We start from the raw sequence: 14,577 nt of genomic DNA, 5'->3' as shown, positions 1-14,577 counted from the left end.
ACTCTGTGACTATGTAGGCAAAAAACCAAAATGTTTCAAACGCCCAACATAATTGAATGGAAGAATACATAGTTATAGTAAATAAAATACTGATGTGATAGAAAAACCTCCATGATGCTTCAAATGCACTGTTGCTTCAAATGCACTACCTGATGCTTCAAATGCACTGTTTGTCTTGGAAGTAAGAAGTGGAAGACTACTGTTTATAATTTATATGGCTAGGGTTTTTTATTTTAACATTTGAATGGGATATTGTAAATTACTATAAGCCTACCTCTTGTGCTTTCTTTGCTAGTTCTCTCTGAATTTTCCTTTTCTCTATCATGTCTTGTTCAATCCTCCGCTTCCTTTCCTCTTCCATTCTTTTCCTTTCTTCCTCCTGCCTCTGCTTTTCCATTTCGGCAAACTTCCCTTTGACAGTCCCTATGAAAAACAAAAGGGAAAAACAAACAGCTCAGTTTATCACCTGACTATCCATCATTCGTAAAACACTAGCTTTCATTAGCATAAATATATTTGTTTAGAAATGCGAAGGAGGAGGTAGCAAGTTGAACTGAAGCATGGTCTGGAGCTTGGATAGGGAGCTTGCAGCTTGTGGGGGAACATGCTACTGCCCTTGGCCTAATTTTCATGTGGTCAAGAGATGGGATGGCACACAGAAAGCGTGTTATACAGCCATGTGGTGCTGTATGGCTCCTGAATGGCTTCCACCATGGGTCAATTGCCCTTCATAGGAAAAAGGTTAATCCATTGCTGCTCTACAGCATAGGCAGCACCACAGTGCACCTTGCTTTTGTAGATTTATCTAAGAGATGGAATGCAGAGCAACACACCTCCTAAGGAAGGAGGCAGGAATGTGTTGACTGGGGGCTTAATGGAGTTCCTCAAGGCCGTAGACCATAGAAAGCTTTAGAGATGATCGCCAGCATTTTTTTATTGGTCCTGGAAGGAAGCATGAAGACAGCCAATGCAGTTGGTCAGATACATTCTTTGTGCCCTCCTAGCCCTGTCAGGAGGCAAGCCACAGCATTCTGTACTAACCACAGCTGCCGAACTTCTTAAAAGTTGGCAGCCCCACAGAGTGTTGCAGTAATCAACATGAGCTGTTACCAAAGAATAGGTGACGGAGGTCCAATCTCTTGCAAAATAGACTTTAACTCTTAATTCTTACCTGTTAGCTTTGGAACATAAGCTTTCTCAACTTTAGACTTTTCTTCCTCATCATCAGAAGCAAGTAGTTCTATCATCTGAAATAATGAATAAGAAACATCAATTTTCACTTTTTTTTTAAGGATTTAAAACATAAATAAATCTAGAGGGTTTATGCAAAGTTATAAAATATTTTATATAGCTGGATTAAAAGTATATTTATTTGTACTGCAGTGTAGAAGTTGGTAAGTTATTTTTAAAAGCTTGAAAGGAAATAAAAGTAACAGAAATGAATTTTTGCAAAGGAATTGACCTCCTGCTTCCGCCTGTTCCATTCTCTTTCTCTAACATACTGTTCTTTTCTTCTTTGCTTCTCATCTCTAGATCGCCTTTGATTTCTTTCTTCCCTTGCTTTCTGCATGGCTTCGAATTTATCCTTTACATCACCCTTTCGAAGTTTGGGCACATAGGACTTTGGGACAGGTTTAGACGAAGAAAGCAGAATCTTTGTGAAGACAGGGAGAAGGCAAAGACAAGAGAAAGATGGTAGAAGCAGATGAAGAGAAATTGCATGGAATATTAGACAGAATGTGAGACTTTTGAAGAGACAGGCAATAAATTGGAACCTGAGCTGAATTTACAATGTTTGTTTTTAAAGAGAAAAACAGACTCTTTCTTTTGCACAGGTATAGGAATCTCTCATGAAGTTGTTTTTGTATTAAACCTAAACTTAAAGCTTCCAATAACAGATGGATCACAGTCATGTCTAGAAATATTTGTTATTAAAAAAAACAACACAATTGCTAATTGAACCAGACTTTTTGCCTCTCTTTACTTTTCCATTTATTGTAATGCCACAGAACAACTTCACAGTTTGACAATTGTACTGTTTTAAACTGAAATACTCTACAATTTTTGCTTTAGGATTACACACACACACACACACGATTCTTGGGCTAGAAGTCAGATGTACATCTTAGGGACAGTTTGTGCGACAAATGGAAATCCTATCAAATGTGACTTCCCCATTAATTCAGTAGCAGTAGATGATGATCTGTGCATGCCTTTTTCCCTTGTGCATGTGAACTCACACAGTTTTCTGGACAGAGTGAAAATATGCAGAGCCCTAAGACGTGTGCATTCCCTGACAACCATTCCGTCACCCTACAGGTGCCCACTTCACATGCTGAGAATCAAGGATCTAAGACTCTTGGTTATATTATATTGTTTAATTTAGGCTACTATAATAAAGCCAGAGTTTATTGTTTGTAATTCCCCCTTCATACCACCATACATACCTCTGCCTTCTGTGCAACGTCATTCATGGCTACTTTCTGTGACCTAGCAGCAGCAGTGTGCAAAAACTGATGTGTTCAGGCTTTACCTTTGTAAGGAAAAAAAGAGATATGAACTCACTTGGTTGATATATATAAAAACATTACTAAGGAGTGTGGTGGTGGTTCTCTCTCTCTCCCTCTCCCTCTCTAAGTACTCAAGAATCAAGTCCCTGCAGTATCTATCCCAGTAGAGCATAAAGTGGGTTCCTTGAGTCCGCTGCCTCCCAGTAAATTCAAACTGTGTATTTACATTTCCAGTGAGGTTGGAAGCCTGTAAACATGTCTTATAAAGGCCTCATATCCACATAGAAGTGTTATTCTGTTTACATCACAGCTTTCCTCCAAGGAAAACAAGGTATCATGCGTGGTACATTTCCCTATTTTATCCTCACAACAAACCTGCTATGTAAGTTAGGCTGAGAGATAGGAAGTAGCCTTGGCCTGTTCAGTCCTGTTCAAACCTTCTAACCACTAAACCACATTAGCTCTTGAACGAACCACACATATGCAGATGAGCTCAATCTCAGATTCTTCTAATATTTCCCCTATTCCTTCTTCTAGCCCATTATATCACCACAGTAAAACCTGCATCCTAATTAAGCCTTCACATAAATTGTTAAGGGGGGAAATGCAAAGAGATTGGTCGTCTGCAAAAGCTTCAAAGAAGCCTAATATCTGCTATAAGGGACCAAGCTAATGGCCTCTGATTCCCACATTCTTGTAGAAGAAATTACTTCCCTGGCTTGAATGAAGTAATTTTGCCTTGGGAGAGTCACTTGCTAGCAGATGTGGAGTGTTAGCAAATGGTGGCTTGTATGTATTTATCATTTCACTTACTAAGAAGCTAAATCCAGACAAGAGAGAGACACTTTTGGACAGGAATAAGGTGTACAGCCTGTTCTGGGCAGGGTTGGACTTCCTGCAACAGCCTGTTTTCAATCTGGATCCAGCCCAAGTTCTAAATGGCTAGATTGCAACAGTTGCCAAGGAACGCTTTTTACCAGTTTTGCCTTATACACTAGCTGCACACATGGGAGGAGAAACCAGACTAGCATTTCATGCTCCAGATTAGGCTGTTATGGTGTAGTCTACATGGGGCTGCCCATGAAGACCATCCAGAAAATGCAGCTGGTCCAAAATACAGGTGGCAATGTGAGATACAAGCTGCTTGAGAAGATAATAGTGGGTAGGGATAGAAGGAGTTTTCTTGGCAGGGATACTGGAGTGCCTTGCCGGTTCCTGCTCCAGGTGGATCACGTTTGGTCAAAACTCTCCACTATGACCTGTCCATCTTGGGTGCCCTGCTCAACATACTTCATAGCTACTCTGATTTATTCAAGCCCCTTCGCCATGGCAAGGTAGTGATCCATGAAGGGAGAGTCCCATGGACTGCAAGAAGATCAAACCTATCCATTCTTAAGGAAATCAGCCCTGAGTGCTCACTGGGAGGGCAGATCCTGAAGCTGAGACTCCAATATTTTGGCCACCTCATGAGAAGAGAAGACTCCCTGGAAAAGACCCTGATGTTGGGAAAGATGGAGGGCACGAGGAGAAGGGGGCGACAAAGGACAAGATGGTTGGATAGTGTTGTCGAAGCTACCAGCATGAGTTTGACCAAACTGCGGGAGGCAGTGGAAGACAGGAGTGCCTGGCGTGCTCTGGTCCATGGGGTCACCAAGAGTCGGACATGACTAAACGACTAAACAACAACAGGGATAGAAGGAGTTAAACTCCCTTCATCTTTCCCCCACTCTATTGCCACCCCCCAAAGTTGTTTATCCATTAGGAAACTATTCATTGGATTTTAAATAATGCATATTTATACATATGCAGTTTGCTTCTCATAAAGGGACAGAAGTTTGAAGGCAGGTACACAGGCAGGCACCCCCTTAATCCAACCCTATGTAGAAAACAAGTTTTTCCAACCCTGTCTTGCTTCCTAGGCCAAGGTAAGTGACCACAGTTTTATGCCAGTAATATATAGAAACAGCTTTATATGGGCTGCAGCCAGAGTACTATGGAGAGTATACTCCATCAAAACCCATTTTAGAAGAAAATTGGGAGTAAGGACTAGCGTTCCAGTTGCACTGTCATGACAACCATAAAAAGTCAAGAAGCAATGTTTATGGCATTTAAGCACTATTATTTTGTTAACATCATTACCCATTGGAAAAGGGGCACATGATGAGTGCCACTTTTAAACAGATAAGTAGCCAGGAGTCAGAGTTTAAGAAGTGCCACATGCGAGCTGTTGCATTGTTTTACTATTCAAAGTTATCATTGGTTCTCTATTCGCACTGTCTCCAAATATATCTTTTCTATACAACAGAAACATTTTGAACATTTATCTCTTTTATGAAAATTCTACAGCACATACTTCTTTTTATATGTTTTGCTGGAATAACCTCTACACCATTTTCTGGCCATGCAGCTCAACTATTCAACAGGCTTCTGAATGTGGATACATGAGCAGGCTGCGCATGTAAGGTGCTGACAGCCATTTCTATGATAGCAAAGAGCTCTATTCACAAAACTATTTCTATGCTTTCATGTACCCACATGCATAATTACATACAGGAATTTATAGTTCACATGAAGTACATCAAGACAGCTTACAACTGATATGATAAAATCAGCCCATAAAGATGTATCAAACAATTTAAAATGTGGGGGAAATGTATAGATACTTATTGGTTAAAAAGATAAATTCATACTGTGAAGGCCTGTCCAAATAGTACATGCCTGAAAAGGCAGGGGCAATTTGACAGTATTGATAACCTCTTCAGTATAGGAGATGGTAGATTCACCGGACATTAATACTGTAATTTGATTTATGAAGAGTCTATTATTTGATCCAACATTTCATATTTGTCATGTATGTGTTACATAGGTGACAAATAGATGTAGGATCTTCTGGCTGCTAAAAAGACTTATGGCAGCTCAATAAGCTAATGGAGCTATCATTTACTTTCTTCCTGCTAGCTGCTCTACAATAGCAGAAGGTCTCTCAGCAGCTGAGGCTGCTCTTACCCCCTCTGCCAGGCTCAGTAAGGTTAATACTTAGAAATTCTAAGTCATGGGTAGGCAAACTAAGGCCTGGGGGCCGGATCTGGCCCAATCGCCTTCTAAATCTGCCCCGCGGACGGTCCGGGAATCAGCGTGTTTTTACATGAGTAGAATGTGCCCTTTTATTTAAAATGCATCTCTGGGTTATTTGTGGGGCATAGGAATTGGTTCATTTTTTTCCCTTCAAAATATAGTCCGGACCCCCACAAGGTCTGAGGGACAGTGGACCAGCCCCCTGCTGAGTAAGTTTGCTGACCCCTGTTCTAAGTGATGAGAGGACAGCCGGCAAAACTTCCCCCTACAGAACAGGTGTGCTGATGTAATGCCTGTATGTACAAGTAGAGGGACAGAGGCAACACTGATACAATTGCTGCTGTTGGGTGCTAGTTGGGTGCCCTTGCATGGATGTGTTTTCATGCACATAAACACATCATTGTGCTAATGCAGGTGATTGTAAAAAATAATAATCAGGGCTATATACGTCTTGCTGAAGATTTTGACAGTCAAAACAATTTCCTAAAAAAGGAAAATAAAAACATAACATTCTGCATGTGTGCACATGGAGGATATAACCAAATATATATGTTTTAAAATCATAAACTTAAATAATCATAAGCTACTTTTCTGCACAGTCTTTAAAAAGTAAGAGACTTGGTGCTCTGACATTTGCAAAATGCATGCCTTGGGTGCCCTCCTTCTCTTGATTTACCATTTTAACCCTTCTTGTGGGTTGTTCCTCAAGCTATAGCTAGCTTGCATAGTACTTCAAGATGCAGTCAAATGGTCATCCTCTAGGAAGTAATGTTAACTTGAAGCCTATTGCAACAGTTCAATAGCATACTGATAACAGAAATAGATCCTCACAGAAAGGATCTATTGCAAAACAAAATTTACCAGTATTCTTGTTTCAACACAAGTGAGAACAAGCACTTCTGGAAAATAATACTGCCTGAACACCTGGCAACATGTGCAGATATAACAAGACCTGAATTACAAGTTTGTAAAAAAAAGGCAAGGATAGTTACTTAATTAGGAACCCTACCCCATTTCCTCATTTATTTCTTTCACCTTTCAAAATCACTTTATTCTTAAAGCACATTGAAGTTCAGCCTGCTGGCTCTTTTTAAATCTCTCTCTCTCTCTCTCTCTCTCTCTCTCTCTCTCTCTCTCTCTCACACACACACACACACACACACACACACACACACACACACATATTCAGGCAAACCACACTCTGTTGACCAGAGTAAAAAGTTGTAATCCTCCACAATTCAGGCGTCGCTCATGTCTAATTCACAGTCAAGCTACAGAATGTTGTTGATCTTATGTAGGAATAGGGATGGGATCAAAATATATATTGGGGGGGGGGTATTCTCTAGAGCAGGGACATCCAACTCCCAATAGACTGCAATTTACTTACAGTATAAAAAAACTGGCAGTGATCTACCCATTGTCGTTAAATAGACCAAAGTTGTTGAGCTTTTTTGGGAAGGCAAAGTTGTTGAGCTCACAGTGAACCCACAGTTGTTGTATTTCCCCTTCTTGGGGGGGGAGATCACTGAGGAGCCAAAGATCTACCAGGATCTACTAGTAGATCACAATCTATGTGTTGGAAATGCCTGCTCTAGAACAAAGGCCGTGGAGACCAGGTATTATCTTCAAGCCATAAATAGGACAGATCCATATGAACCAATGAGAAAATGGCATTTTAGACAAACACTCAAAGATACATCTAAGAAGAAAAGCACCAGACAGGATAGACTAGGGAGTTACTGAGCATTACTGACATTTTGTTGATGGGGAACCTGTTGGAATCCAGTCCCCAGCCAGCATTGCTAATGATCAAGGATGCTGGAAGATTTAATCCAGCAACATCTGAAGGACCGCATGTTCCTGATCCTTGCATTATACCATGCAAAGCTGTAGAAATAGAGCTTATGTTAGCAAGTGGACAGAGTTGTCTCAAAATCATTAATTCCCCATCACTCCACCAGTCTGGTCACTTTGTTTTTAAGCTTGCTAGCTGCTTTATACAATTCCCATGTGATCTCTTGGAACTTTTCAAAGGATTCACAGAGCTTAATTTTATATTCAACATTACATTTCTCATTGAGTTTTACTTTATTTCAGGGTTTAGGTTGTGGTAGTTGTCCAGTCATTATACGTATGTCTACTTTTAAAAAAATAAAGAAAAAAAGTCCTTAACAGCATGTCCTGGACAATAGCTGCCAGTTTCCATTTCACTGCAAACTTGCAGCACATAAATTAGAAAAAGGAGCACATTGTTCCAAAACATCTTCCTTGATCTTGTTAACTGAATTACTTTTTCCACATCCATATGTGGAAGTCATCACACATACACCACATCATCTTACCCCTTTTTATTTTCCCATCAGAATCTACAAACAGTGATGTTGCATTATTTTATGATGGCAAGAAGAGGAGGCTGCACAAAGGACAAAATTGCTCATCCACTGCTACCAGTAAAACCGCAAACACAGAAAACAATTAAACCAGCTTCATTGCCTAGCATATGAACGAAATATGAATGTGCAAAGCCTAGCAGTTTTCATTCCAGTAGTGATTTGCAGATGTCAAGTTAACCAATAGTTGCCACCATTGGGATCAAAGGATAATTCTCAGGATACCAACAATTCAGAACAGGCGTCAGAAACAATGTGCTCCAAGGTATTGAAGAACAACATTAACTTCCTCGGCACCCCCACCCCAAATTTCTGGGTCACTTTATAACATTTTTGGAAACACCACTTCGTATCTGCTTTGAATAGTCCTATTAAAAAATAAATCTTAGGCCAGGATTCAAAGAGCTGCTTGGGTCATACAAGAGAGTTTTTGCAGTCAAAATAATGTTCTACTCTCTCTGTTTTGCCTTTGAACTCTGCATCATAATAAAAAAGCTGGTTGCTTTCATTCCCTTCAGTTTCAAAAGCAGTATGCCACATGGCATGGGGGCACTCCTTTCTTAAAAATAAAATAAAAAGTACAAGCAGTCCTATACAGCAGCTGTCCAAAGGTCTCCAGTTCCCTTAAATGATGCTAGCCATTTTTCCTTGTTGCCCCTTATTCTTGGAATGCAACTACTAGTCTTGATTTCCTTTTCCATCCCTCCTCAAAACTTGGATTTCAGATTACCACCCTAGTCCTGGTGCCTTATTGCAGTTAAACCAGAATACATTCAATTTAAACATTCACATAACAACTGCAAATAAACTGTTATAATAAACTATTTTACCTTGTTCAAAACAGGATTGCTCTTGGTCAAAACTATCTGGAGGGGATTGACTGGGTCGGTTCATGTGGCCATGGATTCTTCTTTGTGTGAAGATGCTGGGAGCTATAGCATATCTGTTCCTTAAGAAGCCCTATTTGGATTCATGAGACTAACAACTATCACCTAGTCACTGATATCCCCTTTTAGGGACAAGGTGCCTGAGAAGATGGTGGCCTGTTTCATCCATGTTCAGGTTGGAACTGAAACAACCCTTGGTCCTCTGATGGTGTATGGAGAGAGATAGGGAGAACAAAACCTGCTGATTCTCCTGGATCTCTCCAAGGTTTTTGATGCTATCAATCATGATATCTTGCTGGATCGATTCTGTGTAATGGGAGTTGCAGACATGCTGATATGATGACATAATTCCTACTTCCTGAGTCATTTTTAGAAAGTAACATTGGGGGACTTCTGCTTGGACCCCAACAGCTGTGCTGTGAAGTCCTGCAAGGTGTTATTCATCGTGACTCCCATGTTCTTCAACATGTGGATGAAACTGCTAAGTAAGGGCATCAGAAGATTTGGAGTGAGCTGTCATCAGTGTATCATTGAAACACAGTTCTGTTTGTCATCTGAGTCATGTGAGGTTACGTAGGTGCTGGACTGGTGCCTGGGTTTGGTAATGGGCTCAATGAAGGTCAATAAACCAAGACTGAATCCTGACAAGACGGATGTACTGCAGGTAGATGGTTCCCATGTGTAGGAAGTGAGTATGCAGTCTGTTCTGGACGAGGTCTTTGGGGAGTCCTGGATCTAGCATTGTCACTTGAGGGCCAGCTAACCTTGGTGACATGGAGGTGAAGATACAGTGGTACCTTGGGTTACATACGCTTCAGGTTACATACGCTTCAGGTTACAGACTCCGCTAACCCAGAAATAGTGCTTCAGGTTAAGAACTTTGCTTCAGGATGAGAACAGAAATTGTGCTCCGGTGGCGGGGCAAAAGCAGGAGGCCCCATTAGCTAAGGTAGTGCCTCAGGTTAAGAACAGTTTCAGGTTAAGTACGGACCTCCGGAACGAATTAAGTACTTAATCCGAGGTACCACTGTACACTGAAACATTTTGTTGCAGGTTCCCTTATGTGGTTGAGCACTTATCAGTGTGGAAGTGAAATGGGGAAGCCAAAAATAAGGTAATGGCTTCTACATACTTGGAAGATATTCTAGGTACGCATAAATACACACTAATTAAAATAAAATGGCATTTCCCTTTAAATCCCAAAACTGCCTGTCAGGAACCTGTAAGTGTATAAGACGTTGATGACATTTGGGCCTGCACAGAAACCAGATATCAGGCAGGCTACATGAGGGAGAGTCATAGCTCAGTGGCAGAACATGTTATTTATGTGCAAAAGATCTCAGATTCAATCCTCAGGGTCTCTAGGTAGAGCTGGGAGAAAACCCTGTCTGAAACCCTGGAAAACCATCTCTAGATAGCATGGACAGTACTGAAATACAGTGTAGATGTTTTAGACCACTGTTTCCATCAGTCCCAGACATAACAGTCAATAGTGGCAGGGCCATTCCACCCAAGAGGCAAGATGAGGCAACTGCCTCAGGTGGCAGGATCCACATGGGCATCAGATCCTGATGTAGATCTTTATTCCTTCCTTGTTCTTGACGTAGCTTTTAATTCACTCCTTTTCATGCCAATTTGTGATTCGCCTCTGATGTCAAAATGTCTCAGGTGAACCCTAGATGATGGGAATTGTAGTCCAAAACATCTAGAGGGCAGCTGGTTGGAAAAGGCTACTTTAGTAGGTTCATTGCAGAGGTCAGATCTGATTGTGCACTTTGCCATTCACATAATAATACTGACCATTACTTGCATATATATACATTTAGGGTTTTACAGAGAAACTGCTCCAGTTGGGCTGGCATTCACACAGACCTCCTTGCGATAAAATACCACCAGAGCTTTGAGAAGTGTCACAATGAAAAATAGGTTTCATTTAGTAAAATAAATCAGCTACATGATGATATAAAATAAAAGGCAACCACACTTGCTCCCCCACCTCATTTAATAGAACATATGGTTGAAGATATCTCGGCACACAAAACTAAATGAATATTTCTGTTTAGCACCACATCTAGTATATTTTTTAATGCAACTACAAAAAATATTTCTGAAAGCAGTCTGTTAAGCATTCATAAAGGTGCATACACTCGTAGCACACCCCACTTATTCAAAAACTCTTAAATTCAAAATATTCTACCTAAAATCAGCTGATATTTTATCCACAAACCTCACACCCCTGATTCACTTGTAAAAGATATACTGTATCTCCTAAACAAGAAGCTTTGAGCTTTCTAGTTTAGATTTCCTTTGGTTCCACTGACCAATTAACCTTTTGCCTTTCCATTTATGATTATATCTTTCTCTGTACATTTCAGCATGGAATAAGGCTATGCAGTGGATACAAGCAGCTAAAACACTTGAAACTTTGAGGAGCAACTTTTAATGAATTATGAAGATTATCAGTGTCACCCAGACCAGCTTTCTCACATCTCATAAGCACAAAGCAAGGCAAAATCACTACTACAAGATGAACAAATGACAAGAGCAAGGTTTGCTGAGCCGGGTTTAGAGATCACCCACCCACTTATCTGGCGACACTATCGCTGCTGCCGCTGCCACCACCCCCTTGCTCTAATATTAGCTCAGCACCTTATTCCTAGTTGTCATCTCCTTAGCCACTGATCAGTTCCACACCTTTCAGCAAAAGGTTTCTGACCTCTAGAAAGCAGAAAAGGCACCTGCATTAATCCAAGATGTTCTCTCCAGGACTTAGTTCAACTCCCTTCCACAACCCACCCCTCGCCCTGGGAAAGTTGCATTCAATTGTCATTCCATTAAAAAAAAAAGTGAGAGCTGTTGGCTCTGGATTTTGAGCGTTGCGATACGTCCAAGGGAGTTTTGTTTTCAGAATAGAAGAGGGCCCTCGTTGGAAATGGATTTATTAGTCACACAAGCAACAGCCTACTTCTTCAGGGCTGTAAATGCACAACAAGCCCGACCAACTCAGAAGCTGCAAAGGGACCCACAGCGAAGCCCCCAGAATGTTCTTCCAAATAAAACCCGTTTCTAGTCTAGACAAGAATGTGCGCCAACTGTTGCTCTTCGGACGCCAAGGGAAACTAAAGCCCTGCGACGGGTGGGTGTGGGGGGAGCGAGAGAAGAACGACAGAGAAATTCGACCGTCTGAGGAGACATGAAACAGATCGCGCTGACTGGTGGAGAGCAGAGGGGGTAGAAAAAGGAATTTTCACTGTGCCAAAAAAAATAAAAAAATAAAAATCCATGGGGGACGGAGAGGGGTTGCTAGCCCTCCCTCTCTCCTGTCACAGGAAGACCGAATTAAGGACAAAATACAAGTCAAGCTGGACAAGGTCAAGCCAAAGGGAACCTGAGGCTGGCTCTTGTTCGTAGAGGGAGAGAGCTCTCCCTCGCGACCGTCCCCCCTGGGGCTCCCTCGCCTCATTGCGCGCCAAAACCAAACCAAACACTCTCTCGTGCCCCCGAAGGCAGCTTCCCGTACCTGAGAGCCCCCTGCGCGCTTCGCTCTGCGTCTCCAGATAATCCCAGCGGCTGGGTGGGCGGGAGGGAAGCTGGGAAGCTGCTCTGCTTCTGCTGCTACCGTCTGCTGGTGGTGCTGCTGCTGCTGTTGCCGCCGCCGCCGCCGCGCGCCCCTTGGCTGCGGCTTCAGCAGCGCCGGGCTCTGCAAGTTTCCATAAAAGTCCCGGTGCGCAGCCCGCTCCCGCATTCCAAGCGAGCCCCGGCCCGGCTGCAGCTGTCCAGACGCAGCACACGCGCGCCCTGGCCGCCCCCCCCTCCTCCTCTCTCAGCGCCCTGGCCGCGCCGCCTGGGCCCCTCTCTCTGGCCCAGCCGGGTTATTTTAGGCTGGAAGCGCCGTGAAGCTATAAATACACCCGGGGACTCGGGGAAACGGGAGAATTCCCCCGGCCGTCCTGGAGGGGTGGGGGGCTCTGGCAAAATGAAAAGCGGGGGGTAATGGAGATGAGGGGGAGAGACCAGGCTATCATTCTGAGCCGGCGCTCATTCTGCGCTGCAAAAGTGTCCTTGAGCAGGTGCAGAGTGCATTTCCTCCAAGGGCTGGTTGCTCCGGAATAAAATATTGGGAGGGGGCAGGTACGTCCCAACCCGCACAATCGATCACACGACACCACACACACTATTTGAATGGAAATGCCCATCGATGCCCATGGAAAACTCGTTTATTCTCCAAAAACACAGACCCAATTAACTCTCAGCTTCTACCATGCCCTATATACTAGACTCCGTAGGGTCACCACCATCCTTCAACAAAGATGTCCACGTAAACAGGCATCCCCCCCCAAAAAAAATCCAGTGTGTCATTCAAACAGATCAGTTAGATCTAAAAGGCATTCATGTAGTCAGTACTTAGCAGTTAGAAAAATACTTACTAACAAGACTTGAAAATGTATTTCCCCCCTTCTCCCTTCAGCACACAAGTATTTCTGGTCCAGTTGATGGCAGTACTTTAGGGCAGTGGATCAACTCCTGACAAGCTTCACTTTTGTATATTAGAAAAAATCTGTTCTGACTCTGAGATCCTGGTGGCTTTTTTATAGCTCTAAACTGACTGAGAGCAAGTAACTAATAATAGTAACTTACCAGATAATTGTAGCAGCCTGAAGTCCACTCAGTACCCTATCTATATGGGTGATAGCCAGCATTACTCATACTCAGAGTAGACCCACTGAAATAAATGTGGGTTTCTTTTCAATGGGTCTTTATGACTAAAGTATTTGTGTGTTCTGAATATTTTGCTAGTGTTCAGAATATAGGATCAGCCCACTATAAACATCAGCATTGTTTTTTTGTTAAATTTGAATGTCATGCTTGATCTGAATAACACAGAGTGGTTCACAGCATAAAAATACAAAATGAAAACACAAAATTTGTAATAAAACAAAAGCAAAACAAACCAATAAACCCCTCCTCCCACAGGCATATTTTAAATCCTTTCACACTTGCAAAGTTGCAATTGTTAAAATTAATGCTTGAACATCCAGAACCAGTTACTTCTGCTCCTGAATTACTTTGCAGAGTAGATGGCAGCAGAGAGATTTGCTTGCTTTTACCCCCTGTACACATAATGGGACTCTGCTATTCTTTCCCCTCCTTTCCATTCTGTTTTTCTCACACAAGACACTACACTGGGGGCAGCTATGAATATCTTATTCTATAGAAATAAAGAGGAATTTTATTTACTTATTTGTTCAATAATATGTGATTCCTTGAGAATGCAAGGTGGACAAAAAGAGTCAATATTCTTCCAGTTACTATGTGGACAGGGCGAAACACAAGGTTAAAAGCATAACTCCAGACTGCAGTGAAAACTACTAAACTGTAGTGGGGCACATCCAAGACTCTTGCTCCTTTATCTGTATGAAAAGAGAAGGAGGAATCTTCTGTGTGTTGCATTACTGATTGTGGCATTTAACCCTGATTCCACTGCATATTCCACACTTCTAACCAATTCCCAGCTGAGAGATGCTGACTGAACAGCAGCAGTGCCATAAATGTGCTATAGTTGAAATGAACAACCTCCACTTCCCTTTCCTGCTTCAAGCTGACTTTGACCCATCTTCCTCTCCATCGACCTCAACTTCCACGAGTTCTATTTTCTCCTTGGTTCTTTGCTTTCTCCTTCTTTCCCTTGTCCCTCCCTTCCTCCCCCCTTATCTT

General features: G+C 42.2%; 1 protein-coding gene across 14 annotated transcripts in view; it reads right to left on the bottom strand.

The window, feature by feature from the left end:
* The window catches only part of NEXN (nexilin F-actin binding protein), a 28,443-nt gene extending 14,943 nt beyond the window's left edge, over positions 1 to 13,500 (bottom strand). For 2 of the 14 annotated variants that reach the window (XM_083510679.1, XM_083510674.1), the window contains exons 1-5: positions 13,290 to 13,422; positions 2,448 to 2,533; positions 1,463 to 1,654; positions 1,172 to 1,247; positions 275 to 423 (exon numbers count right to left, since the gene is read on the bottom strand). In XM_083510679.1, coding sequence (XP_083366805.1) covers positions 275 to 423; positions 1,172 to 1,247; positions 1,463 to 1,654; positions 2,448 to 2,474 — 444 coding nt within the window. In that variant the 5' untranslated portion in view covers positions 2,475 to 2,533; positions 13,290 to 13,422. Of the gene's footprint in view, positions 1 to 274; positions 424 to 1,171; positions 1,248 to 1,462; positions 1,655 to 2,447; positions 2,534 to 11,600; positions 12,339 to 12,382; positions 12,690 to 13,289 lie in introns of those variants that run through there. The other 12 variants (XM_083510685.1, XM_083510676.1, XM_083510682.1 and 9 more) reach the window with 11 other exon arrangements.
* Between the last annotated feature and the right edge of the window lie 1,077 nt (positions 13,501 to 14,577).

The sequence above is a fragment of the Podarcis liolepis genome (genome assembly GCF_965112155.1).
Source record: "Podarcis liolepis genome assembly, chromosome: 6".
Lineage (NCBI taxonomy): Eukaryota > Metazoa > Chordata > Lepidosauria > Squamata > Lacertidae > Podarcis > Podarcis liolepis.
Note: the sequence above shows the minus strand (reverse complement) of the source record. Positions and strands in the feature narration are given on the sequence as shown.